General features: G+C 37.3%; 1 protein-coding gene across 2 annotated transcripts; it reads left to right on the forward strand.

Annotated features, from left to right (window-relative positions):
• The first annotated feature begins 10,531 nt into the window (after nucleotides 1-10,531).
• Nucleotides 10,532-13,073, forward strand: LOC141661607 (uncharacterized). 2 transcript variants are annotated; one of them, XM_074468614.1, is made up of 7 exons: nucleotides 10,532-10,886; nucleotides 11,117-11,798; nucleotides 11,914-12,060; nucleotides 12,154-12,225; nucleotides 12,367-12,432; nucleotides 12,547-12,585; nucleotides 12,744-13,073. In XM_074468614.1, the coding sequence occupies exons 1-7, from the start codon at nucleotides 10,579-10,581 to the stop codon at nucleotides 12,906-12,908; spliced, it is 1,479 nt and encodes a 492-aa protein (XP_074324715.1). In that variant the 5' UTR covers nucleotides 10,532-10,578; the 3' UTR covers nucleotides 12,909-13,073. The 2 variants fall into 2 exon arrangements, with proteins under 2 accessions (XP_074324715.1, XP_074324716.1); XM_074468615.1 differs by having other exon boundaries at nucleotides 12,160-12,225.
• The last annotated feature ends 13,232 nt before the right edge of the window (nucleotides 13,074-26,305 follow it).

Below are 26,305 nucleotides of genomic sequence, written 5' to 3' on the forward strand. Positions count from 1 at the left end.
CAGTACATACTCTTATACTTTCATTCCTTTTTCTCCCTTGACATCACTGGTACACTTCACGATTCGCTTCTTGTAGAATCACTTCCTGGGTCTGCCTTATCTACTAGGCCTCTAATATTTCGCCTTAACCCTTGGACATGTCCACACTTCCTAATCCATCTTGAAATTTCCTTTTTATACCTGGTTATCACTATTTTTCTTTATATTTCCGTATATCTTGGCATTTCTTTAGTGAATTAAATACTTTATATTGTGAATTCCCCGTGGGATCTCATTTCTTAATCTTTCTACTTATATCATCCAAGTGCTGGAAGAAAATCTGGGGGTATCGTGATCGTTCTCCTGGGCACATAAATTTCCTCTTATTAACTGTTAACATCGTGATCCATTATCCTCCCTTGACATCTCCTTATCTTCTCTTAACAACTCTGACTAAAAGGGTCATACTACTCATCCTTGTTTCCTTGGGATTATATATCCGATTTCCAACTCCAATTTCTAAAATTCTATGGATAATTCTTTTCGGTGCAGTCCTTATGTTTATTTTCTCCTTTTTGCTTACTGATTGCTACTACATTTGCTTTTTCTCGTGAATACATACTTTAAACTCTTATGGTTCGTATAGATCTTACACCTTTCTCCATTTCATATAAACTTCTTGCTTTTCTTGGTTAGCTTCGTCGAAAGTATTGTAACTTCCAAGAAATCTTGCACCAATTTTCAATAATAACCGGTCCATGGTAAAAATCCTTACTTTTATTGGTACTTTTTGGCCTTTCTTTATTCATAGTAACTTTGATTTCTACTATATCTCCTTTGGTCTCCTCCTCACTGATTACTTATGCTTCCTACCATTAAAACTTTCACCTTGTAAACCTTACATACAATTTCTTTCTTCTCCGACTCCCTAGTTGTCATTAAATGCTTCGCATGGTCCTCCATTGACTTTAAGTAACAAAATTACAACTCATCCAGATATCCCTTAAAGATTCTGTCCATCGAGTTCACATATTACTGGTATATTGGTTAATTTAAATGACAATACGAGAACGGTACTTAGTTCTGAAAATTATCTTTGATATATCCATAGATTTAATCTTCAAATGGATAACACCCAAATCTTAAATCAATTTCAAAAAATACTTTACTTCTTCTGTTTGACCAAACAAATCAGTAGTTCGAGGTAATAGATACTTGCTCTTGATAGTAAACTTGTTGATCTTTCACAAATCGACACACAATCTCATACTTCCATCTTCCTTATGAACAATTAGTACCGGTGCACCTTGTGGGGTACACTAGGTCTAATCGCTCCTTCTTCTAACATCTCCTGCATCTGTTTTGCTAATTTCCTTATTTTAACTGGTGTCATTTTGTGGAAGGCCTTGGTCACTGGCTTCGTTTCAGGTGCTAAGTGAATCGCGAACTTCATTTCCCTATCTGGAAAAAATTTTGGTAATTCGTCTGGAAATATATCTTGGAACTATAAAATCTTCAAATTCTGTTTACTCCTGACTTCTATTTATAATCACCATAGTGCTTACCTCTTGGTCACCGTAACTTCTTAGCTTACGTCATCGTTAACAAATTCTTTACCTTCTTTCATCCTCTGAACCTCACCACCTTCTCATTTAGCGTCCTCGGAACTATCTTTTCATCACGACGATCTATCTGGGCATCATGCTTAAATAGTTAAGTCATTCCTTAGAATAATATCAAATTCTCACAAACTTATGGTCAGAAATCTAACTTTCACCATTGGTACTCACTTACATAGCAAATACACGTTCTTGAATTTGTTAGTCTTTTAATCATAATCTTACCAATTTAACAAGGTAAATCATCTTATCAACAATACCTTAGGGAATAAACAATCAAGTTGCTTCCACCTCTTCCAATACTTTAACGCATAAAGTATTCACCATAATCATCCATGTCCTCACGTCCGTATTCTGAATAACATCTTTCACAGGAAAATTGCATATTCTCGTTCTCGAAGGCGTATTCCTTATTGGAGTAGATTCCCTTGGTTCTTAGTGCATCCCTGACTGGGTTAGTGATTTGCAATTCTCGCCATATGCCCTTGTTTGCTTTCCATGCGTGAGAGGTAGATGGAACTTTGCCCGCTTGGTCTATAAAACGTTAATTTCTGTTTGAAAAAAAAACTCTTGCAAAGAACGATAATACAACGAAGCAACTAGAAGGATTCACAATTCAACAAAAATTAGAGTTGAAAAGAAAGGAGAAATAAGGATTTGAATATGAATGAGACAACCACATTGGTACTTAAGATGGCCAGTCTTTCATACCATATGGCACACATCACATGATTAGGTGGCGTCCCACCCGACTCTTCGTCATCCTGACAAAGCGTCTCACCATAACACTGTTTATCCCAATCAGAGAGTAAAACTTGAGGGGAATAATTTAAATTTGAAAGGAATGCAATATCCTCCTTTTTGATATCATCATAAGGAGTTTATTAAGAAAAGAAGTTCATATATTTTTAGGAATTTAAAAAGGAATATACGCTGCAATATTGAAGACAAGAACGACACCATTGGTCACCATCCATATTTCACTTGTATTCATCATTCAAACTTGTTCGATCATATTCCCATTGTTCCATGTAATAATTTTATAAAGTACGTTGAAATGCCTTCGCAAATTAAGCATTATGGTAAATTCTTACTTGTAGCGTCTTACGTCTTTAACATCGCACCTACACGTATAATACTTTAACAATTCAATCATAATAGCGTCCCTACCAGATAACCTTGAGTTTTTATCTTTTCAATTTAAAATAACCCCGAATCATTCAACATAACGATCATTTTGTTAATAATATTCTTATTTTGGAAAGGTCTGGAAATCTTCCAAATCTTCTTTGGTCATGCCCAGGATTCTGTTAAATTAATGAATTCTTTAAACTTTAATGGTCTCTGCAACGGGATGAATAATTACTCCGTACGCGGATTCTGTTATTAACTTTATCAACAATATTTGCATCTTACCGTTAGGAATAATCAACTTCTTCATAATCACGGATCACTTTATTCTCTGAATTAACAATACCAAGTCTAAAATAAATATCCTTCCAGGTAATCCGGGTCTTTTTACAAACAAGAAACTCAAGTAGTAACTTGACAACCAGTGTTTAAAACTTATTTTATTCAAAAAGGCTTTTAGAAATTTTGTAAGGAAAAATCTTTTCGAAAACTTGTTTAAAAATTTTGGAAATCACAAACCTGGTTGTCCTTACTATATGAGTTGGTTGTTGTCCTTCCTTCTTATAACAAGGTACCAAATTAAAGAAACGATCACATAAAAATTCATTTACTTCAATCTACCCTCTCTTCTTTATTGGGTCTATTTGCCTTCCTTAATCGACAAAAACTTCAGTTGTCGTTGCATGCTATCTTTTTCGTAGCTTCACATCAAGGCTTCCATACTGGCAATACTCCCGACATTATCATTGCAGTAGTTAAATAGAACAGGCTATCCAATTGTCAACAAATCGGCTAATGTCACATCACCTTGTTAAAATATATACCCCGTCATCATAACACAATTATCTAACTTCAAGAAATCTCCAGATCCAAAATCTCCTCTAACTCTCTCTTTTCGGTACTTATCTAATCCATTCCACAAGCTAGTCATGGGCGGCCTACTTACTAATGGCTTCTTTTATCCTGACAACAGCTATCCTTTGGAACATTTGAATCTTCTCTCTAAACTCCTTCTTACCTTTATTAATATCTCATGCATTAACCATTTACTGTAGCTATTGAATCCATCCTCGTAAATACTGTTGCTCCATAAGATAGGTTTTAAACGGAGGACATAGAACATGATGTAGGATAAACTGAAGAGATACACTCACAGCCGAATGTCCAGTAAAACAAGAATAACAGATGGAGGTTCCTAAATAGGTCATTTCATATCAAGAGGTGGTAAAATAGCGTAGAATAGCTTGGAGAAGCGCAACTGTCAGAACAGAAGGTAATACCATTAATACCGATGGAGGAACAAGGTGCAAATCAAATCAGAGAGAAGATGACAATCCTTTAACGAAAAGCTCCAAACGATCAGATGATAAAGGGAAATTAGGATCTGCCATTGTCATTGTCTGGGAATCACGTCGCAAGTTAAGAATCCCGAATCTCAATACGAACCGTGTCGGAGACCTACTATACAATCGCACTCAACCTCACAATGTCTTATCTTTCTATTTCCTATTCCTAATCCTAACCCCCTACCCAATCCCGACAATCTAGGCTTGTTTCAGTGACTTATAACCTGTAGCTCTGATACCAACCTGTGGCGCCCTCCAAACTCGGGTCAGAAGTTTGGGGTCCATAACACATACACAACATATAAACCTGTATATGAAATATTATTTGTAACGACCCTGCTCTACATAACCACGGATCGCAACAGGTTAAAGTATAAAAACAAGCCACAACCTTAACTTTTATTACAACATACCAAATCCCAACTAATTTAACTTATAACTGATAATAAAATTATTCTTACAATCCGACTATCTCTCTACCGCATGAAGCTCCTGTTAGCTCGATCCAACTCAACTGGAACCTTAGCCCGCACTTTGGACTGAGGAACTTCACTATCATCCATATTCTTTTCAACTATAAAATATATAAAAGAATCGCAAGGGGGAGCTAACTAGCTCAGCAAGTCATAATAGTAATGACTGAGGTTGAGCAATGTTCAATTAGAATGATTCAGAAGAATCAAGTTTATTGTTAAACAATCATTAGAATTGGATATTCATTTTTAAGTTTTAAAACCAAGGATTAGGCTGCTGATCAGTCATGCACTAACCCAGAGCAAAGCACACAACACTTCTCTAATTACTGGATCCAAGGCACACATTGGCCTATAATCGACCACGAATCTGGTCTGACCAAGAATCTGGTCTAACCACGAATCTGGTCCTTATTTAGAAAACTATCCAATTCTAAAATAATTCAGTATGACAAACAATATACTTACAATAAAATAAAATCATAATCAATGATGATCAAACACTTGAATAAAATTGTGAAGAAATTCATAGATATCACAAGGGTATATCAGGGTATGTATAAGAAACGGTTTTCAGTGTGTACAAGGGTCAGGTATTAGACCAGTAATGGTTTTTCAGGGTATGGTTCTTTGATGTTATAAAGAATGATTGGAGTATAAAAGTTTCTATGTTTTCAAACAATTCTCTTCCAGTGTTTGGTGTTTGGTAGTTATACATTTGGGGAGTAGCATCATATTTGTATGGTTTGGTGTCTGAGGATCAGCAAAGGACGGTTTACAAAGAATAAGGCTTATGGCTCAAGATCAACAAAATCAGGGTTCAAGGTTAAATAGTTTAAAGCACTTGCAATATAAAACAAGAGTCATTTTGAATAATAGTGATATGTTATGAAACAGTTCGAAAACATGGGTAATATATGTTGCAGAAAAGTTCAGAAATACTTGCCTTACAGGGCTTTATAACTATTACTGATCAACTCTGAGCCGACTCTATCGCTCAGGCTTTAACGTCCAATCACTAGATCCCATTGGATTCGACTTCGACACTCAGGTATTTCTTTGAAACTCTATTGAGCTCGTCGACTGACCACTAGGTTATCTTTTAGTCCATCGTCCACTTCAGGTTCCCGACTATAACCTACAGGGTCGAAATACCCTACGTTAGACGTCTAGGTATACTTGACATATCCTCGATACCAATTTTACCCAACGATATTCAAACCCGACTCGTAATTATGCATATTATAATAACACACGCAACAAGTAGGGTTAACAATCTCGAAAATCGGTTCCGTGTTCGTTTTCGGAAAATACATATACTCTTTATTTTACGAAATCAGGGTTATTGATTTGGAAAAATATTTCATCACATCGTACAACCAAGTTTCGTATAAAACACACAAACATATATATATAGTCTCTCGACGTCCCGATATTCATCGGATACGTTCCCGTATTTACGTAATTCAGTTTCCGTAAATCGATCAGCGTCTCCTTTGTTTATCGGACTACCCGTTGAAACATCAATCGACGTCAATTCAATAACAACAATCCAATTTAAAACACGACAACCAATCAAAACTCGCAAATTCCAATCACCGATACAATATAGTTATTAATTATTACTATTCGCATGTTTATATTTTTAGTCGTAGGACTCAGAAATGATTCATCACTGTCCACCGTCGGCTCGCCGAGGCTCATCGCCGACGGCGACAAAAATTCGCGGGTACCGAATGATTCGGATTTCCATCGCGAATTTTCACCGATTGATTTTTATAATTCCATGAAATTTATTTTACATCACAAAATGATTATCAACTAAATTTTGTAGATTTAATGAAACAACACTGTCAGTAAAAGCCAACCAAAGTAACAGACTACACTACGCGCCCACGCGCACCAACAACACCAAACGAGCACAGAACAGGACAGGCCGGAAAAGAAAGTCGAACGGCAACAATAACACAGTATACTGAACTAACAACAATTTATACCATACAGATATAGGCATATTTATACAAATACGTGTATATGCAATCAAACGGAAAAAGATCAGCCGAACCCACCAAGTCTCGCCGGTATTAAACGGCGGCTCACCGGAGACGAAAATCAGGAAACCACAACGAGTCGAAACAGGGAAACGGAGATGAAGCCAAAAGAGTCAGCAAATGGGAGAGAGAGATCGAGCCCCTCCCCTCTTGCCCACTTTCAATCCCCTGCCATGTTCACGCTCATTTGTTTTTGTTTATATACTATATATTTCTTTATTTATTATTTGCAAAACTGAAGATTTGAGAGACTAACACGTGTATGGTAATGGCACAGAAATTTGACACGTATACTCCATGCCCCCGAATAGCCTAATTGTTGTTCCGCATTACGAAATTCAACAAGCAGACTTACGATTGAGTAAACCCTAATAATTACCGAAATAGTTTTTAAAATATCCTAAATAATTTAAGGTTATTAAAAATATTTTTTTCGTAATTTTCGAAGTATATTTGAAACATAACTTATATCCGCATTTAACAATTAATGATCCGAGCTGCACTTAAAATAATTTCAGAAAATCACGAAAACAGTCCTAAAATGGTAGAAATATCCCGAAGTTTATAAAAACGTAATTTTCAAAATTTTAGAGTAATTTTCAAAATTTTAGAATAATTTTCGAAGTGCACTTTATACCCGCTTTTTAACAATTAAACGAAACAACGCGCGGGTGAAATTAATCCCGAAAATTTCCAAATTAATTTTAAAATTCTCAGAATATTATAAACTTAGAAATATATGAATTTTTTGATTTTTGAGAAACTCTGGAATTAAATACGGATTTTACGAGTAAAAGAAATCAGAAAATCATTTAAAGATAAATAATCAATAAAATACTGATTTCTCAATTTTGTAAAATCCTAAAAATAATTATTATAATTATAAAATCCTAAAAACAATTTTAGAGACACTTCAAGTATTTATACAAATAAATTTGCATTAAATCCACTTTAAAAGTGAAATAATTCAATACAATTCCTTAATTAATCACGCGAACAACCCGGTACATCATAATTCACACCTAGATAATAATCAAACAACACATAGCGGTCAAAACTAATACACATATTTTATTTAATAATTTCCATAATAATCACATATTAAAATAATTCAAAAATACACAGGTCATTATACGCAATGGGCTATACTTTATCCAAGATAAAAGCTCATAGAAGTTGGGAACCATAAAGTTACACCCCAAGTAATGTAATAGATCAGGTGACATAAGTGAGTGCCCAAGACACGAAAGTAGAAGGTTAGTATCCCATGAGAAGAGTAAAGGTGGGAACTCCATCTGACCACTACCAAAGGAAACCCCATGCGAATGCTCAGAATCTACAAAAAAGCCTTAAACGATATTCCTTGGCCCAAAAATATAGTTAGTAGATAATTACCTATAACGTGGAGTTAGAGATAGAAACAAGTTTTGATTCAATATCTTATAAGCTCAAACCGAAACAACGAATAAAATTGATTGTTCGAAGGCCGGAAGCCCGATTTAGGATCACAATCCGAATGAAAGAATCACGACCCAAAAGGTTAGGTATCTAGGTCCAAAAATAATGAAACGAGAGTGTCTAATGTCCATAACTAGAATTCATAGACGCAATCAGATGTGGAAAGAAGGCCAAAATGGTTTGTACACGACTAGAATCCTAGTTACAAGATCAAGAATACCAGTCATAAGACTAGGTAATTGGTCGTCAACGAATATAGATTTCTAGTCGTGAGAGCGAAAGGGTAGAAGGAATTTAAGTAATTATAGTTGTCCAGCCAACGACTAGAAGTAAAATAAGGTTATAACACAACTAGAATCGAGTTGTAGGGCATGGATTCCTAGTCATAAGACTAAGATCTTAGTCGCCCACGACTAAGTTTTTCTAGTCGTCCAGGCCAACGACTAGATTTGGAGTCATAACACGACTAAAATTCTGACCTTATTCGATAAAATTTATCGAGTTGGACCTTATTCAGAATTTTTTTAATCTGGTTTGGACTTTATTCGAAAGAATTTTTTCCGATTAGAACATTATTCAGAATTTTTTAATTTGGTTTGCACTTTATTCAAATATAGAATTTTATCCGAGTTGGACTTTATTTGAAAAAAATTTATCCGAGTTGGACCTTATTCAAGAATATTATATGTGAGTTGGACCTTATAAAATTTTATCACGGATGGACACTCCTGGAATGAGCCAATATTTTTTTAATAATAATATTTATACAAAAACAAGAAAATAAAAGAAAAAGTGAGGTCTTAATGAAGTCGTGACGAGCTCATTCTACTCGTTAATGACATGAAATTCCTAGTCATAATTGCCAACGCCAAGGCAAACAAAAAAGGTGAATGTAAAAAAATTGGCAAAGTGTAGTGTAAAACGAGGTTTAGCATGATTTACAACATAGCCACTGACATTTGAAAATTGACAAATTCGCACATGGAATCTACAAAATGACAGGTTTATAACTTAAGTTTGTAATTTTACAAAAAATCACCTAGAGTTTGAAAGGTTACATAATCAGATTTTATAAAATTACAAAAACAACCTAGAAGGGAAAAAAACAAAAATACCCCTGAAGGTATGTAAAAACTCCTAATATATTAGAAAACAAGGTACAATGTGGTACCAGCAGACATGTTAAGGACAATTTGGCCATTTTGTCAAAACTCAAAAGCATTTCTGAAGTGAAGGTATAACAAACATATTTTTGTGTGGCCTCCTAAATTCATCCATATAAACATTTTACATATAACAAATATGTGAGTAGCATTTTTTATGGGATTTCTTCAACTAAATTTCTTATTTATTTATTTGTAATAGAAATGAAAATCAGCTTTGGAAATTGGATGCAATTACTAATTCATGATGTGGCATGTACAGAATGAAAACTTCATTTTCTTAGCCTATAGTAATTAACGAAGTTATATCATATAATCTTTTCACAGAAAAAAAAACAACTTAAGTGGTATTAAAATAAATAAAATAAAGAGGTAATGTACTGGAAGTCGGAAGACAAGCTAGAATATCTACATAATAAAACTTGGGGAGGACTTATTAGGTTTTTTGGGAGGATTGGCGTGGTGCAGTTTTGCTAGTTGGTCAATTACTCTAGCTTAAACAACTACGGAATTAACTCTATATTTACAACTTCGGTACTATATATATATATATAAGTTGATTGTTTTATATACTTCCGATCGTGTCAACATATGAACTGAAGTGCATTACTACATATCTGTGTTTCTATAATTCTATGTGTTTTGATGATCGAGGATGCATGAGATATAAATACAAACATATAGGTTAGTACATTTAACAAAAAAAAATAACAGTTTTAGCTTGAATCAAGTATATAAAAGTAATGATCTGATAGTACGTAGTTTCAGAAACAAATCCTTAAAGTGTGCACATATAGTGAAAAATCACGCCATGATCTGTTTTATTTGCACATACCCAGCACTTGAACACTTTAAGAACACCACCGCACTAGTTCCTTTATTTTCTTGCCATTTCCCTTAAGCTTTATTTTTCTCTTCTTCATTTTTATTTGAATTTAAGTACAAAGATATTCTTGGCTTCACAGAAATCATCTCTTTTCCCTAAACAACTGCAAAATAAAATCAAAAGAATTTCATGGAACTATTCGGATATTGTCGAAGCAATGTTGCATTATAATGGGCGGTGTGGACGTGCATTTGAAAAATTGAAGAAATAAAAAGGAGATAAGAAAGTGGTAACAGGGATTATCGTGCTCAATGTTAGGCCAAAGACTCACTCGCTGTCTAGACCCCACAAAATTTAAGTGGAAAATGCAGGCAATATATATACAAATATGTCTGCCCTATAATTGACCTCTCTTTAACATGTCACCTTCCACCGATTTATAAACCACCCATTATGTAACACATTCCAAACTCCATTCCCACAAAGTGTATTGTATTATTCCCAACAACATTTCCACCATTAGAGAGCCGCCATGGCTGATGATCAAGATAGTATGTTAAACTCATCTTCCTCTAGTCGTAATTGGTTTCATCAACATGTCCATGCACCTTCACTTTCGTCCTGGGAAATGAACAATACAAACCCTAATTGGAATCCTCAAAACCCTAATTCTAGTTACTCGTCTTGTGAGGAAGATGTTTCCATGTCTACATCTGCTTCGCTTGCTCGTCTTACCGTGCACCCTACTGGTAGACTTGATGGTCAAGGTTGTGTACCGACGGCGAATGATTTGATGGAAGAGGATTCTGCTGATAATCATTTATGGAACCATGTCCTCTTGTAAGTACATATAAATATATACATATAACATAGAGAAAAAACTATTCTTATCCTGTGACAACTTAGCTAGCAAAAAAAATTAGAGGAATCAAACACGTGACATAATAAAAAAATTTGAAACTAAAGTAAATGTTGAAAGTAAATCTCATCTATATACATAGTCTAGTTTTAATTGTAGTTGATTAACTGTAAGTCTGTAATATTGATTTAATCATTGTTTTTATTTTCAGAAGTGGGGTAGAAAACAATGGAAATTTGCACAAGAGTACTGATCAAGATGCTGGTGATAATATGATCAATGCATTTTCCTTAAGGAATTTATCAGAAGGTCGTTTGTTTGAACCAGCTTGCAGTGACTACTTAAAGAAACTGGACAATGGTTGGGAGATAACTAGCTTTGAAAAGAATTTTAATGGATATAGCAACTCCATGTTCGAAACCGAAAGGCTAATTACCAAGGCGTCAACTTCAGTCAATAACTGGTCTATAGCTCCGCCTGATCCAGAAATTAGTAGCCAGTTCAATCCTTTATCTTGCTTTATCTCTTTGAGCCCGACTGCAGATCAATACAGTATCCCAACTACTGATCAAAAGTTGGTAAGTTCGTATTTGCCTCATAGCCCAAAGTTGGAACATGAAAGTTGTGCAAGTGGAAATTCACATCCAAGATCACTTGGTAGTAATGGTACTGGATATCCAATAGGGATGGACAATACTTCAGCGGGAGATAACAGCAAGTTTTACGGTGCTCTGCCAGATGTTCCCTGCAGTAAGGGGATAAATTTTGCAGATTTACCCCGTTTCAATAGTAATTTAAGCAAACCATGGATGAGTAAGGAAACCAAACCTATCTTGAAAAGCTTGAATTTATCGGATTGCAAGAAGCACTCCGTACAGAAAGCCTCACATACAGTAAGCCTATTCAATTTCAATGAATTTAGTGAATGCAATTTTTCACGTACGTAGTATTAAAAATCAATTAGATAAAGCAAGCTATTACATGTTATACGTGTAACATTTTCTTCAGCCTACTGCATCAAGATGCAATACACTGACAGATAACAGAAAGGGACATACACTCGCAAATGAAGGAAAGAAGAAACGATTTGAAGAGAACTCGGACATGGTGTTAAAGAAGCCTAAGCAAGAGAGCTCCACAGCCTCATCTGCTAAGGTATTATCTTTTACATGTTCTTAATATGTAGCTGATGATGATGTTTAAAAGACCTAAGCTTGTCCTTATAAATAGCTTACGCACATATCGAAGGTACAGGTACCGAAGCCAGAGTGGAGAGAGAAGATAACATCCCTTCAGCAAATTGTATCTCCTTTCGGAAAGGTGAAAGAAACTTCTGAACTTTTAATTTATGTGTGTGGGCGGCACCAATCTATAAAACTCTAGCTCCTGTCTACTGGGACTAATTAATACCTTCATTATGTTACTTTAAAATTTTGTCTAATATTTTGTTTGGTGCTGCAGACCGATGCCGCGTCTGTGCTATTTGAAGCAATCAATCATATAAAGTTTCTTCAGGATCAAGTACACGTAATAAAGCTTCTTGATTCCTCTCTAATTCCTCTTTTGGAAATTGATTTCTTACTTAAATAGTTTTAACAGATGGTCCGTGATGTTTACTAATACATTTCCGTAATTTTGCAGTTATTAAGCAATCCTTATATGAAGACAAACACCATGAAGGTATAACGACATATATGCAGATGAATTATTAAGACATAAACTTATCAGTTGATCACATTGAAATAATATAAGATTCTTGCCACGGAATAATTGTTGGATCTGATTTAGTGTAAAGTAAAAATATTCTCTGTAAATTTCGCTGCATATAAATATTTCAGGACCCATGGGGAGGAATGGATAGAAAAGTTAGGGGACAAATAGAAGTGGATCTCAAGAGCCGAGGTCTTTGTTTGGTTCCAGTTTTAAGTATTCCTCAGGTTTATCGTGACAACATCGGACCTGATTACCTGACTCCCGCATACAGAGGATGTTTATATAGATGAACGAAACTATTAGATCTTCTATGTGAATCGTTTGTCACTTAATAACTTGATCTTGTAGGAGACAATTATTATATATACGGTAAAATGACTATATCTCTTTACTGTAATTCTAGCTAGTGACTAGATATGCTACTCTCCAGTCTCCAGTCTAATAAAATGTCTTTATTCAGAGAAGGTATTTTCAATGCATCTAGTATTATTTGTGACAAAAATGTTCTGTACTCATATTGCAGAAACAAAAATGTTGGGATAAACGACTACTAACTATAATTTACGATGGGATCGTCGCTTAACCTATTCAAGCCATTGATATGATCGCATTGCCCTAGCTAGTTCAGTACATTATGTTGATCATAGGCTTGCAAATGACTGGCTACCGGGTATGATAAAACGCATTAACGAGTGGTTGTCTTGACAATTGCAAATTGCTTTAACGATTTCCGGTCCTCCACTGTCGTTTTTACAGGAGTTTCCAAGTAGAGATTACAAGGAAGAAGCGGATATACATAATAAAGATTAGGAGATCAATTTGACTTTCTATATGAAGACCGGAAAATTATAGGTGTAGTTTGAACAATTTGGAATTTTGGATGAATTTTCACAGATTATCGTAATTAGAGATGCACGAAAAATCCGGACCCGAAAATCTGACCCGGTCCGATCCGGTCAAAACCCGGTCAAAACCCAGTCAAGCCCGGGCCGGTCCCGGCCCGGGCTTCGGGCCTCTTATATTTTTAGGCAAATCCGGCCCGGAACCCGGGCCGGCTCAATTAAAAACCCGAAAAAAATCCGGTTATAATCTGATTATTCTAATATATTTTCTTATATATTTATAAATTCACATTTACTATAAATATAAATAATACTTTAAACACATATATATTTACATATTTGTGATTAATAAATACACTATATATATTCGAATATCATTGTTATCATAACAATGATAAAACATATTATTCTATAAGCATGTTTATTTTTTTCCGAACTTAAATGTTTTCAACGAAGTAATGTTTTCATAAAATATTCCATGTAAACTAATATATTTTTACGATGATCTAGTTCCTAACACATGTATTCTTCGGAATCTCTAATAATACTCGATCCGATATCAAAGTCAAAGCCCGAAAAGTCCGGCCCGGTCAAAGCCCAGACTTTTTAAGACCCGGTCAAAACGCGGCCCGATGGGCCTTTTGTACACCTCTATTCGTACTACATAGATACAAAGCCTGTGGGTTAGATCTCAAATAATTATCCTTACATATGAGCAATGTTAGTGGTAAAGATCATATTACCACTGAGTTATATCGACTTATATGCCTTATAAATAAGTATATGTTCTAATAAATCTCGGACATGGGCGAGAATCCATATAATGACAAGAGAAAAACCTTTATAATTGAGCTACGCGCTCAATGACTGATTACTTAACAAGCAAGTATTGTAATTACCTTTTATGAGAATTGAGAGATGATGTCATGCAGGTGATGTTTTCTCTCATCACCCAGTTTATATATACTAGTTGGTAACCCGTGAGAAGCACGACCCGAAATTAAAAATAATAGTATTATATTATTAATTGTATAAAACATAAACCGATAATCCGTGCAAAATATAGATCTAAATATATTATATAAAATTTTGTTAAAATATGTAGTTAAAAAGTCGAAATTAAGTGTAACTCTAAAATTTCAACTTATAGTTCCAGTAAATCTGACATGTTAACTTACTGATCCAATTATTTTGAAGTAAACCGACGCTTGGATGTTCAGCAACAAATAAAAATTGAAGAATTATAAAATTTACAGAGAGTAAAAGTTAATTTTTGTCAGTTGAGATTTTATTATATAAAATTTTAAAAATAATTGTATAATTTTCTAGTGAGTACCAAGATTTATGATCTAAACATGATTTCCTTATTAATATAGATAGTTGATAATGCGTGCGACACACTTGCCCGTGCGACACACTTGCCCAACACTAAAAACATTGAATTAATATCTATAGAGAATTATTCATAATCAGTTCAGAAAACGAATTAAAATTAATATATTAATATCAATTATTAAATTGGTACTTGCAAAAAATAGTTATGTGGTTAAAAAGAATCGAATCAGTTATGAAATTTTCCACTATAATTCTAACTTTGCTTTGTTTTACTTGATATAGAAATCTAACATATTAGTTTTATTTTTGTAAAACGAATTGTATATATATCTTATGAACCAAGTATATTTTTTTTAGATAATTTAATATTAATTAATATAATTTGATAATTATCTCACAATTAGCATTTGCAATACAGTTTATTTAATATTACTTAATTATCGATAAAAATTACGATTGGATGAACCCTAATTAAAAAAAAAATCACAAAGAATTTAAGTCGATTTATGTTAAAAACAAAGTTTATTGAGAATAGAAGTCAACTTATATTAAGTAAGTACCAAATTTGGTACTTTGATAATTTTAGCACCAAATTATACATTGTTTCGCTTATTAATAAAGAGTATAGATTTATTATTTGCAGTCACATACAATTATTGTACTTCCCGGTTAGATTTCAAAAAATATATATATGGCAATTTTAAAAAAAAAATTAAAAAAATTATGAGCCTTCCAACTGTATGGGCAATGAGCGAACTTGTCAAGAACCCAGGTTCAATAAGAAAGGTGCACGCTGAAATCAGAAAGATGACAGTAAAACAGAGATGCTCCAGTATTAAGATGGTGGCAAAGGAGACTCTTAGGTTTCACCCTGCAGTGCCGCTATTATTACCTCGAGAATTAATGCACCACTGCAAGATTGGGGGTTACAGTGTACACCCGAAACTAGAATCTTGGTTATTGCATTGGCAATTGGTAGAGGCGGTAATACATGGTTAAATTAATCCTGAGAGGTTTTTTTACAGTTAGAAAAACAATACCAACAGTTCACTATGTACAACTAAATTAGATATTGATAACTCTTATCCAATAAAGATTTTATGATAAATGCAGACAACACTCAAAGACAATGATTACTGGAATACTCTCCCAAAATACATTATCATTCCTGATGGATTGAATACAGAATGGGAAGCTTATAAAGCCAATCTCTGACTAACTCCCAGACTAGGACAAGAACCACTGACAACATGCTACTGCTACCTACCAGAAACATAATTAAAAACACTGTTGTTTGACTAGTTAATGTTCATTACCGTAAAATATTTCCCATGACTTGCAGCACTTTGCCCCACTCAGCTAAAATATTTAGGATTTCTTTTTAATGTTCGCCCAGATCTTCTTCTACGCCTATTACCAGCTGGCTTCGCCCTTGCTCGGTTTCATACCTTGCCAGACCCTGTCTGATGTGACAACCTCATTCCTGGAAGGTGAACTAGGGTAGCTATAAGACTAAAGCACTTGATTGACTCCCCTTCTTCATTGCCAAGACCCTCAATTTTATTTATTTTAGGATCGTAGTGATAATTTTTATATATTTACCTAGATTATAGATGTTTGATAAACTAAGAATCAAAGAAGAAAGAAGAAGAGCAAATGAAAAATTATGTTTTTACTGCATATCTCAAAAAGACTACATTGTAAATCCAATCTATCGAAATGAAACTAAGTGGGGCTTTATATATAGCCCAATACCTACTCAATTACAAATACCAAAGTACCCTCATATTTTATTTCTCAATACTCCCCCTCAAACTAATGAGTAAGAACAAAGTGAAACTCTTACCTTCAAGATAATGGACTGAGCTTGAGACACAAATGGATCGTAGTTGCAAGGACCAAATATAAACCAGATAAAGGTGAAAGAATAAAACTGAAAGAAAGAGTGTAAATGGAGAAAATATGATGAAACAGATTAGAGAGAAATCAGAGGTGAGGAATATAAAATCTCGATAACTTGGCTCAATGCAAGCTAAAATGTCAATAGCAGAGAAGAAGAAATACGACATTTTGTCTCAATGCAAGCTTCGGCGTCAGATTTTTTAGAAGAAAAAAATGATAGCAACTTGACATTAACAATGCAAGATAAACTTATCATAGAACTATGCTGAGCTCTTAGCTTGATAGACAATGGTGCAGAACTGATAGTAGTGGCGGACCCCAAATAAAAACCAAGTAAAGAAGAATATTAGTAGTAGATGATGAAGGAGAAGAGGAAAAGGAAGGCTAGAAATGGAGAAGAATTTGTATCAAGAGATTCGAAGAGAAATCAATAGATTAAGCTTACGTGACCTGGCTTCGCTTTCCATTAGAGTAGCCTGGCTTCGCTTTTCATTAGAGTAGCCTGGCTTTGCTATCCATTAGAGGTCTCCTGGATTTCCTTGCCATTAGAGGACCGTTCCAACTTCATTTGAGTCCTGACTTTCCTTGCCATTAGAGGAATCATGGCTTTGCTTGCCATTTGAGGAATCCTGGCTTTACTTGTCATTAGAGGACTATTGCTCACAGAGCTCAATATATCAGCCAACTTGACGCTATGCAAGCTCAACTGTAAATGCTCACAAAGCTCAAAACAAGCACGAGTACTCAATCACTTCGATGGAGTGACCTCTCGGTTTCAACAATCCATAAAAGGGAATTTTTCAGGCAGAATTTGGAGTAAACAAAGCTTCATACTCGATGATTTCTAAACATTAGGTTCCATAACTCAACAATTGAGCAGTCCAAGTCCCTAAATGAATCACTTAAAGAGTATTTTGATGTAGCTCAACTCGGGTGCAATTTCTGGACATTTGCAGCAATGTGGCAATGCAAGTTCTGCTATTCAATTAGCTCGATTACTCATTCACTTTGCACAATTCGGAAGTGAACTATCGGCTTGTAATTAGCTCAAGTACACATTCATTCCACTGTAGTTTTTTTTACTAAATACTTCACAATTTTGGAGTGAGCTCTTGGCTTGTATTTTCACTGAAGAGAAACAACAGAATTTACTTACAAACCACTGGCTTATATATCTTCTAGCAGTTTTGTGTCAACAGCTCTTCCTATTGACTTCAACGGCCAAGACTGCTTCCTACACAAGAGCTTAAAATATTATCTGATAGTTCTTGAGCACTCAGCATTATCTTATACAATATTTCAGAGCGTTATTTTCCAGAAATTTCAATCATCGCATCCATCTTTGTGACATTCATAACTGACTTCCTTCTGCCATTAGCGGCACACCAGCTTTAAAAGTGGTGATTCACCCTTACCAGAATTCTTTGGGAGTGTCCATTTGTGTCTGCTTATTTTTTAAGTGATTTTCCGCAATCTTCTTGATTTAGTTCAAACCTTCTGTCAAAGACCAATAATTTTCTGAACACATTTCAAAGTTCCAGTTAGAGGAGGTTTTCCAGGAACATGAGTTGTTGGTCAATATCAAAGAGCATGTCCTAGTTCCTTAACACCGGGTGCTTACAACAGAAGAAAATGAAGATATTGCTGAATAGATATACTCTGAGAGAGACAGAGCTACCTCGTATTAAGCTTACTGATCTAGTTGCCAAATACTAGAACACATTTCACCACCAAAAGTCTAAATACCTCCATCCTAACCCTCAGACAATATATATACACATTTAAATTACATGTTTTGGTAACTACCAGATTCTTATGCTCACGGTACAAGTTTTCAAAAGTCACAAAAATCAATCCAGGGGAATGGATGGATAAAGCTACATTAATACCCTGGAAATGGTTTCAACCAATCTCAGAAACTTAAGCTAATGAAGTTCAGCACTGAAAGACAACAATCTGGGTCACAACCCACAAACCTAACCAAACACGGCTCAGCTTCAACAATGCCTCCCCTACAATGGGTCTCTTCTCTATCTTGAAGGTATATAAATGCACTACAGATAGATTGAAGAATCATTAGTTCAGGCTATGTATCAAACACCTTGAATGCATCATATTAATCCCGCAAGTAACACTAGTGAATACATTGTTTCTCTTTGACATTTTATCAAACAGCTCATGCGCAATACATATCTAGATCTAAATTCAATCAAATTCTCATCTTCTCCCACTCAAACTTCACCCTCTGATCTCATATATACATTTATTTAAATACAATCTATGCCTATGACCACCTTCGACGCTCGTTGTTGTCATCGAGGTTTTACAGACAACATCTTAGCACTACGATGAAAGGATAGTACATATTAATTATTAGGCCTCAAGAACCGGAGGCTCTGATACCATGATAATTTTTATATATTTTTACCTAGATCATAGATGTTTGATAAACTAAGAATCAAAGAAGAAAGAAGAAGAGCAAATGAAAAATTATGTTTTTACTGCATATCTTAAAAAGACTACATTGTAAATCCAATCTATCGAAATGAAACTAAGTGGGGCTTTATATATAGCCCAATACCTTTTCAATTACAAAGACCAAACTACCCTCATATTTATTCCTCAATAAGTAGTACACAACTTTATTTCTATATTGAACTTTCGAATCTACATTGAACATAATCTGACCACCATACGTAAAATGATGGGACAACTCATTCACATCACAAGTTATTGTCCCCACATTGTACATCTTCCTCCAAGCTCTAAAAATCGCATCCAAACAATATACATCCATCAAACACTTCGATGTGCAAGTCTCGTACACCAGTGCCGATATACACTCCTTTACATGCACCAAAAGAAAACCATCTTCGTTGAGTTTTTATTCAAACTCAGGCAAACACCTAAACTCATTCCTCCCAACCTCAAACTTAAAAGGCACCACATATGTAGTTCTTGTCTCACTGCAGTCCAATTTGAAGTAGATAGTAGTCCAATATGGCACTCCTTTTATAATCACACACAGTACGCAGCAATTCTCATTAAAAAGATACAACGAAAAATTAGTTAGTAAGTCCAACAACTGGATTTGAGTGAGTAAACATAGCTTCTCCCAGTGTAAGACACCATTACCACTTTATAATCGTCGCCTACCGTATCCCAACTGAACCCTAAAAACTTAAATGGCACTGACTCTTTGATTGACGCTTCAATTATCTTAATTTGTCTAATAGTAAGATTCCATATCACAAACTTATGTAGGTTCGGAAAACCAAGATAGACTAAACCATTGACAGAACCCATCAATCTTGTATCATCGGTAATAGGGTTGTTAGTTACGGGCCCAATATGGCCCACTTAGCGAAGCTCATCTGACGAATATACTACTGGGCCGAAGGACTGCCAGGCCCGCGAGCTAAAAGCCCACGGAGTACCACAGGCTAAAGCCCATTTCTCCTCCAACCGTTAGGATGCCCCTTTTCACTCATCCTAATCAATGATGAATAAAGGATGAACATTAATGGTAAATTGGGTATAAAACCCGTTGGAAAGTAAGAAATAAACACTCATTCTCTCAAACAGTCTACTTTCTCGTATTTACTACCCACCTTACAAATAGGTTCTTATTCTCACACCGGAGGTGAATCGGGGGAATAATTCCTCGCATTCTCTTCACTATCAGGTCACAGCTGAAGGCATCTTTACGGAGGCCGAAGCCTGTTCATCCACACGAAGTAATCTGGGCGTAATATTTGGCGCCATATGTGGGAAGTACGAGAATCACAAGACGAGATATCGAGATAATGACAGAAATAATTCATGAGCATTCACCGCCACCAAGTTTTACCGATAAGGGGCAACCGTCCACCCTAGTGGACGCCGATGGAGTCATCACATTAACTCCTGAGGAAGAAGCCTGCTCCTAAATATCTGAGCGGAAAAGTTAGCTGCGGAGAAGGGTAAGACCAAAAATGACCAAGAAGAAAAGGAGGCAGAGGCCCGCGCAAAATGAAGAGAGGCTGATGCGTTACGATTGAAAGCCCTACAACTGCAAAGAGAAGAAATTGAGCTGTAAGAAAAAGAATTACGTGAAGTGCTGCAGGATGACGAGCCAGAAAGAACGAGTAAGCACAGGAAAAACCGTAGGGTGCATGATGAAGAAGATGAGTCTGACTCTGATTCGCATCCCCGAAGAAATAGGACGAAGCAACCCTCTTCATCTGGTTCGGATGAAGAGCATGATGGTTCCCGACTCAGGCTCACTCTCCTAGAAAAGGCCTTGTTCGACAAAAGGAGGACTGATCGAGAGCCGATCATGACAGAAGAAATTGAGCAGTATCAGCCCCTCCAGGTGAGCAAAGGCAGTTCCTAAGATGAGTGAGTTTAACGTAAAAGGGGACCCTGAGGACCACTATTAAAAGTACGAGTTGCTGATGATTGAGATGGGGCATAATGATATCATGCTCTGCAAAATGTTCACGACCTATCTGAAGGGATCAGCCTCGATGTGGTACAAATCCCTCAAACCTATGTCCATCGGGTCTTACAAACAATTAAAAAGAAAGTTTCTGAAGTACTACTCGCACCTATGCCGGAAGGAGAAGGATACTGAAGCCTTGGTATATTACAGACAGAGGGCTAATGAAGAGTTGGGGGATTATCTGGCTCGGTTTAAAGAAGAAGCTGGAATTATCACTAATCTGGACAAGGTCAAAGCAATGGGCTTCTTGATGGCGGGGCTGGACCCCTATAAAGGTAAAAAGCTTTGCTCCTCTCTTTATGATTTTCCCCCGAAGTCCCTAAATAATGTATATGTGAGGCGCGAGAATATTCGTCGAAAAATGGAAAGTATTGAGGGATATAAGGACTCCCAAAGGGACGGCCGATTGAAGCAAGCTGATATATATGAAGGCTCAAGATCAGGCTCAGACCGCTGGGAGAAAAGAGATGGATCGTGGTGTCGAATGATGCCGAGATAGTTATTCGGCCGTGTTCACCCCTCTGAATGCGCCCATCTCCAAGATTCTCCATGAGATCAAGGGCAAGCCTGGGTTTGTTCGGTCGGCCAAGATGAAGGTCCCAAATCATAAGAAGAACCCCGATATAATACTGACGAATGCTACCACCTCAAAAAGCTGATTGAGCGAATGATCAAAGAAGGAGAACTAAATCAGTTCGTCTGAGATCTGAGGGACAGACTGGGGCCGAAGGAAAACCAAGAAGAAGAAGTAGAAGCCGAATAGCCGGAGCGAAGAGACATGATAAGGGGCGAGGTGAAGACTATATCTGGGGGCAGTATCCTAGACAAGGATAGCAAGACAACAAAGAAAAGTACGCCCGACAAGTGTATAATCTCTATCACTTCGGCCAGGCAAAACCCCACATGCCCATGACATTCAGCACCGAGGACTACGAGGATGTCATTCGTCCACACAAAGACCCCCTCGTCATCAACCCTATCATTGGGCAGAATAAAATCTAGAAGGTGATGGTAGATACCGGAAGTTCGGCCAACATACTTTTCCACAAGACCTACTGCAAGATGAACTTGGCTAGAGAGCAGTTGGAGCCCTGCAACGAAGCTCCTCTCTATGCCATCGGAGGGCACCCCATAGAGTTTGAGGGCACAATCACTTTCCCCGTCCTCCTAGGCAAACTACCATATACTGTGGAAAAGCCGGTGAAATTTATGTGGTTCGGATTGAGAGTCCATACAATGTCATTTTTGGAAGATCATTATTGTCAACCTTTGAAGCAGTAGAATCTATACCCCATCTCAAGTTCAAGTTTTCAACCGAGAAAGGGATAGGAAAAATGAGGGGCGATCGAAAAACTGCCCGAATTATAATGCTGGAAGACCTGGAAAAAGATGAAGTATATGAGAAGCCGGACGAAACCGGAAAATGAAAAAGGGTCGAGGTAGAGCACAGTGGAAGCAGAGAAACATTGAATATCGAGTTGGAAAAGTTTGGAGCAGATCTTTCAAGTCCGATCGCCGAATCCGCGACAGAAACCGAAGAGGTAGAGCTGTACACAGGTCATTCGGGAAAAATGGTTCGGATAGAGAAAAACATGGAATCAGATATGAGGGAGAAGATGATAGCTATAATCTGGAAATACCATGATGTGTTCGCTTGGGGCCGGAAGACATGCCCGGTTTGGATCCCAAAACGGCTAAGAACTGCTTGAACGTGCAGCTCGAGGCCAAAATGATGAAACAGAAGAAGAGGACATTTGTAGTCGAACGATAGAAGGTAATAGAGGCCGAGGTAGAAAAACTGTTAGAAGCCAAGTTCATAGAAGAAATTGAATACCCAGACTGGTTGGCCAACGTGGTGGTCGTCAAAAAATCAGACGAGAAGTGGAGGATGTGCATAGATTACACGGACCTCAATAAGGCAAGTCTGAAGGACTATTACCCCCTGCCCAGCATCGATCAGCTGATAGATGCAATGGCTGGCTACTAGGTAAGTTTTTTGGATGCTTTTTCTGGCTATCATCAAATCTCTATGAATGACAAGGATGTGCCCAAGACATCGTTCATAACTCCGAAGGAGACTTTTCCCTTCGGACTAAAGAACGCTGGAGCCACATTCAGCGAATGGTGAACAAAGTCTTTAAAGAGCAGATCAAATGGAACATGGAAGCATATATGGACGCCATGATTGTAAAGTCATTATTCCAAGATCATGCAGAAGACTTGAAAGAGTGCTTCGAGATGCTCCGAAGAAACAACATGAGGATCAATCCGAACAAATGCACCTCCGGAGTGTCCAGTGGAAAATTCCTGGGCTATATGGTCAGTACCCGGGGGATAGAGGCGAACCCTGAGAACATCGAAGCAGTCATTAACATGGAAGCCCCTAAATGCATCAGAGACATCCAAAAGCTGACCGTCCGACTCGCCGCCCTTCGGAGCTTCATCTCCAAATCAGCCGAGAAGGCACTCACTTTCTTCGCCGTATTTAAAGGGTCAAAGAATTTTGAGTGAGGGCCCGAATGCCAAAAGGCATTCAAAAAAGTGGAAGAATACCTCACTAAGGCACCCCTCTTAATGAGGCCCGATTCGAAGGAAACTCTTCAGCTTTACCTGGATGTGTCCGACAAAACTCTGAGGGCGGTTCTTGTGAAAAATCATGAAGGCAATCAACACCCGTGTTCTATGTGTCTCATGTCCTAAAGGACGCGAAAACGAGATACCCCAATGCCGAAAAATTCGCATATGGGTTGGTTATGGCCTTCCGAAAATTGCGACATTACTTCCAAAGCCGAAGGATTCAAGTTGTCACCAGTCAGCCTTTGAGGAAGATCAAATTTGTGGAGTTCGATCTTGAATACATCCCCAGAATGGTGATTAAGGCCCAAGCCTTGGCTGACTTTGTGGTCAAATGCACATTTTCGGGGCCGCGGGATCTCACCCCGGACGAACAGCTATTCGAACCCCCCGCAAATGGAAACTCTTTGTAGATGGATCGGTCGCTGGGAAAAAATGTGGGGTCAAATTAATACTTTCTAGGCCCGAAGGGGTTGAGATATGCCAAGCTATAAGATTCGATTTTCCTCTGACGGACAATGAAGCAAAGTATGAAGCACTCCTCACAGGAATGGAGTTGGCACGAAGCCTTGAGGCGAAGTACCTGAGGGTCTTCAGTGATTCTGTGTTGGTAGTAAAGCACTTCTCAGGAGAATATGAGCAAAGGGACCCACGAAGGAAGGCTTACACCACCAAGGTAAAAGATGCTTCTCTATCATTTGAAACTTTTGAGCTAAGTCAGATTGGAAGGGAGAACAATGGACGGGAAGACGCCCTTTTCAGGCTAGCTTCGGCTGAGACACAGAGTCTAACTGGTTCTGTCTACCTCACCGAAGCCAAGACGCCTTCGATCGAGAAGAAAGAATGTATGGAAATTCACCAAGGAGCTGATTGGATGACCCCACTAAGAAAATTTCTTGAGAAGGGTATCCTGCCTCACAACAGAAGAGAAGCACTAAAGGTAAAATACAGAGCGTCGAGCTACACAATCATTAAGGGAAGAATGTATCGTCGGTATTTCAGTCAGCCCCACCTCAGATGCCTAAATACTGAAGAAAAATATCAAGCTCTCGAAGCGGTACACGAAGGTAGTTGCGGAGAGCATCTGGATGGTCGGTCCTTCACCTTCAAAATCCTTCATCAAGGATTCTTTTGGCCAACCTTGAAAGCGGATGCCTTCGACTATGCCAAGAAATGTGTACAATGCCAGTTATTCGCCACTGTTCCAAAGCAACCCCCTGAAGAAATGACTTCAGTTCTCAGCCCTATTCTGTTCTCCATGTGGGTCGTGCACATAGTTGGAATTCTCTCCACTAGCACGAAACAAGCAAATTACTGCATAATCACAATCGACTACATAACTAAGTGTGTCGAAGCCTGACCTTTGTCGGCTATAACCAAAGAAGCCGCAAAGAAGTTCTTCCTAGAGCAGATTATTCTTCGATTCGGGATTCTGAAGATTTGCATCTCTGATAATGGGACTCAGTTTATTGGAAACAAGTTCTGAAGGTTTCTACACCACTTCGGGATCGAACAAAGATTTAGCTCGGTCGCCCACCCGCAAGGGAATGGGGCAATCGAAGTAGAAAATAAAGTAATTTTCAAGGGATAAAGAAGAGGCTGGGAGAAGCTAAAGGCAGATGGTTAGAAGAACTCCCTTGGATCTTGTGGGCCTACCGAACGACACCTAGGTCTTCAACGGGGGAAACTCCTTTCAGGATGGCCTATGGGACCGAAGCCCTAGTTCCTGTCGAAGTAGGATTGGAATCATACCGAACTAAGGTCTACAATTTGGAAACCAACAGCTTTGGGCTAAAGGCGAACATGGACTTGTTGGAAGAAGAAAGAGAGGCTGCCACCAAAGAAACATGAAATATTTGCTACAGGCGACCCAACACTATGACTCCAGCATTAGGAAGAGGTCATTTGGAGTGGGAGACCTAGTCCTCAGGGAGCTGGCTCCTTCCATGCCAGCAAAACAAGGAAAGCTTCAGCCAAACTGGGAAGGGCCATACAAGGTGATTGAAGTCGTTCGCCCAGTAATATACAAACTTGAAACGCTAACATGCGAAGCAATCAAAAACACCTGGCACGCTAGTCGCCTTCGAAAGTTCTATCTGTAAGAAATTTTCTTTGGTCAATTTGTACTTTGAATTTTATATGGAAAGTGTAAGGAAGTTTAATGATGAATAAGAATGCACTTTTTGTCACATTAGTTTTGCTTACGAAAGAAGGATGAATGGATAAAAATCTAGGGGCAATTCCACGAAAATCAAACATCCTTCACTCCACCACTATTAATTAATTCGCAATGAACACGTGGCAAGGACGAATGAAGAATCTTTAGGGGCAATCCTGAGATAAGACCTTCTCCTTTATCCTTCCCTTATAGTTCATAATGAAGACCGAAGAAAACCCTATCTAGGGGCGATCCCAAAGAAGATAGGAGCCTTCGGCCTCAATCATGCATCTATTTGCTACATATACAGAGAGATGAAGGCCTGGTCTAGGGGCGATCCCAAAGAAGACCAATGCATCCTCTTTTTGGCTTAATAACAGCTACTTTTCACAA

The sequence above is a fragment of the Apium graveolens genome, chromosome 5, assembly GCF_009905375.1.
Source record: "Apium graveolens cultivar Ventura chromosome 5, ASM990537v1, whole genome shotgun sequence".
Classification (NCBI taxonomy): Eukaryota; Viridiplantae; Streptophyta; class Magnoliopsida; order Apiales; family Apiaceae; genus Apium; species Apium graveolens.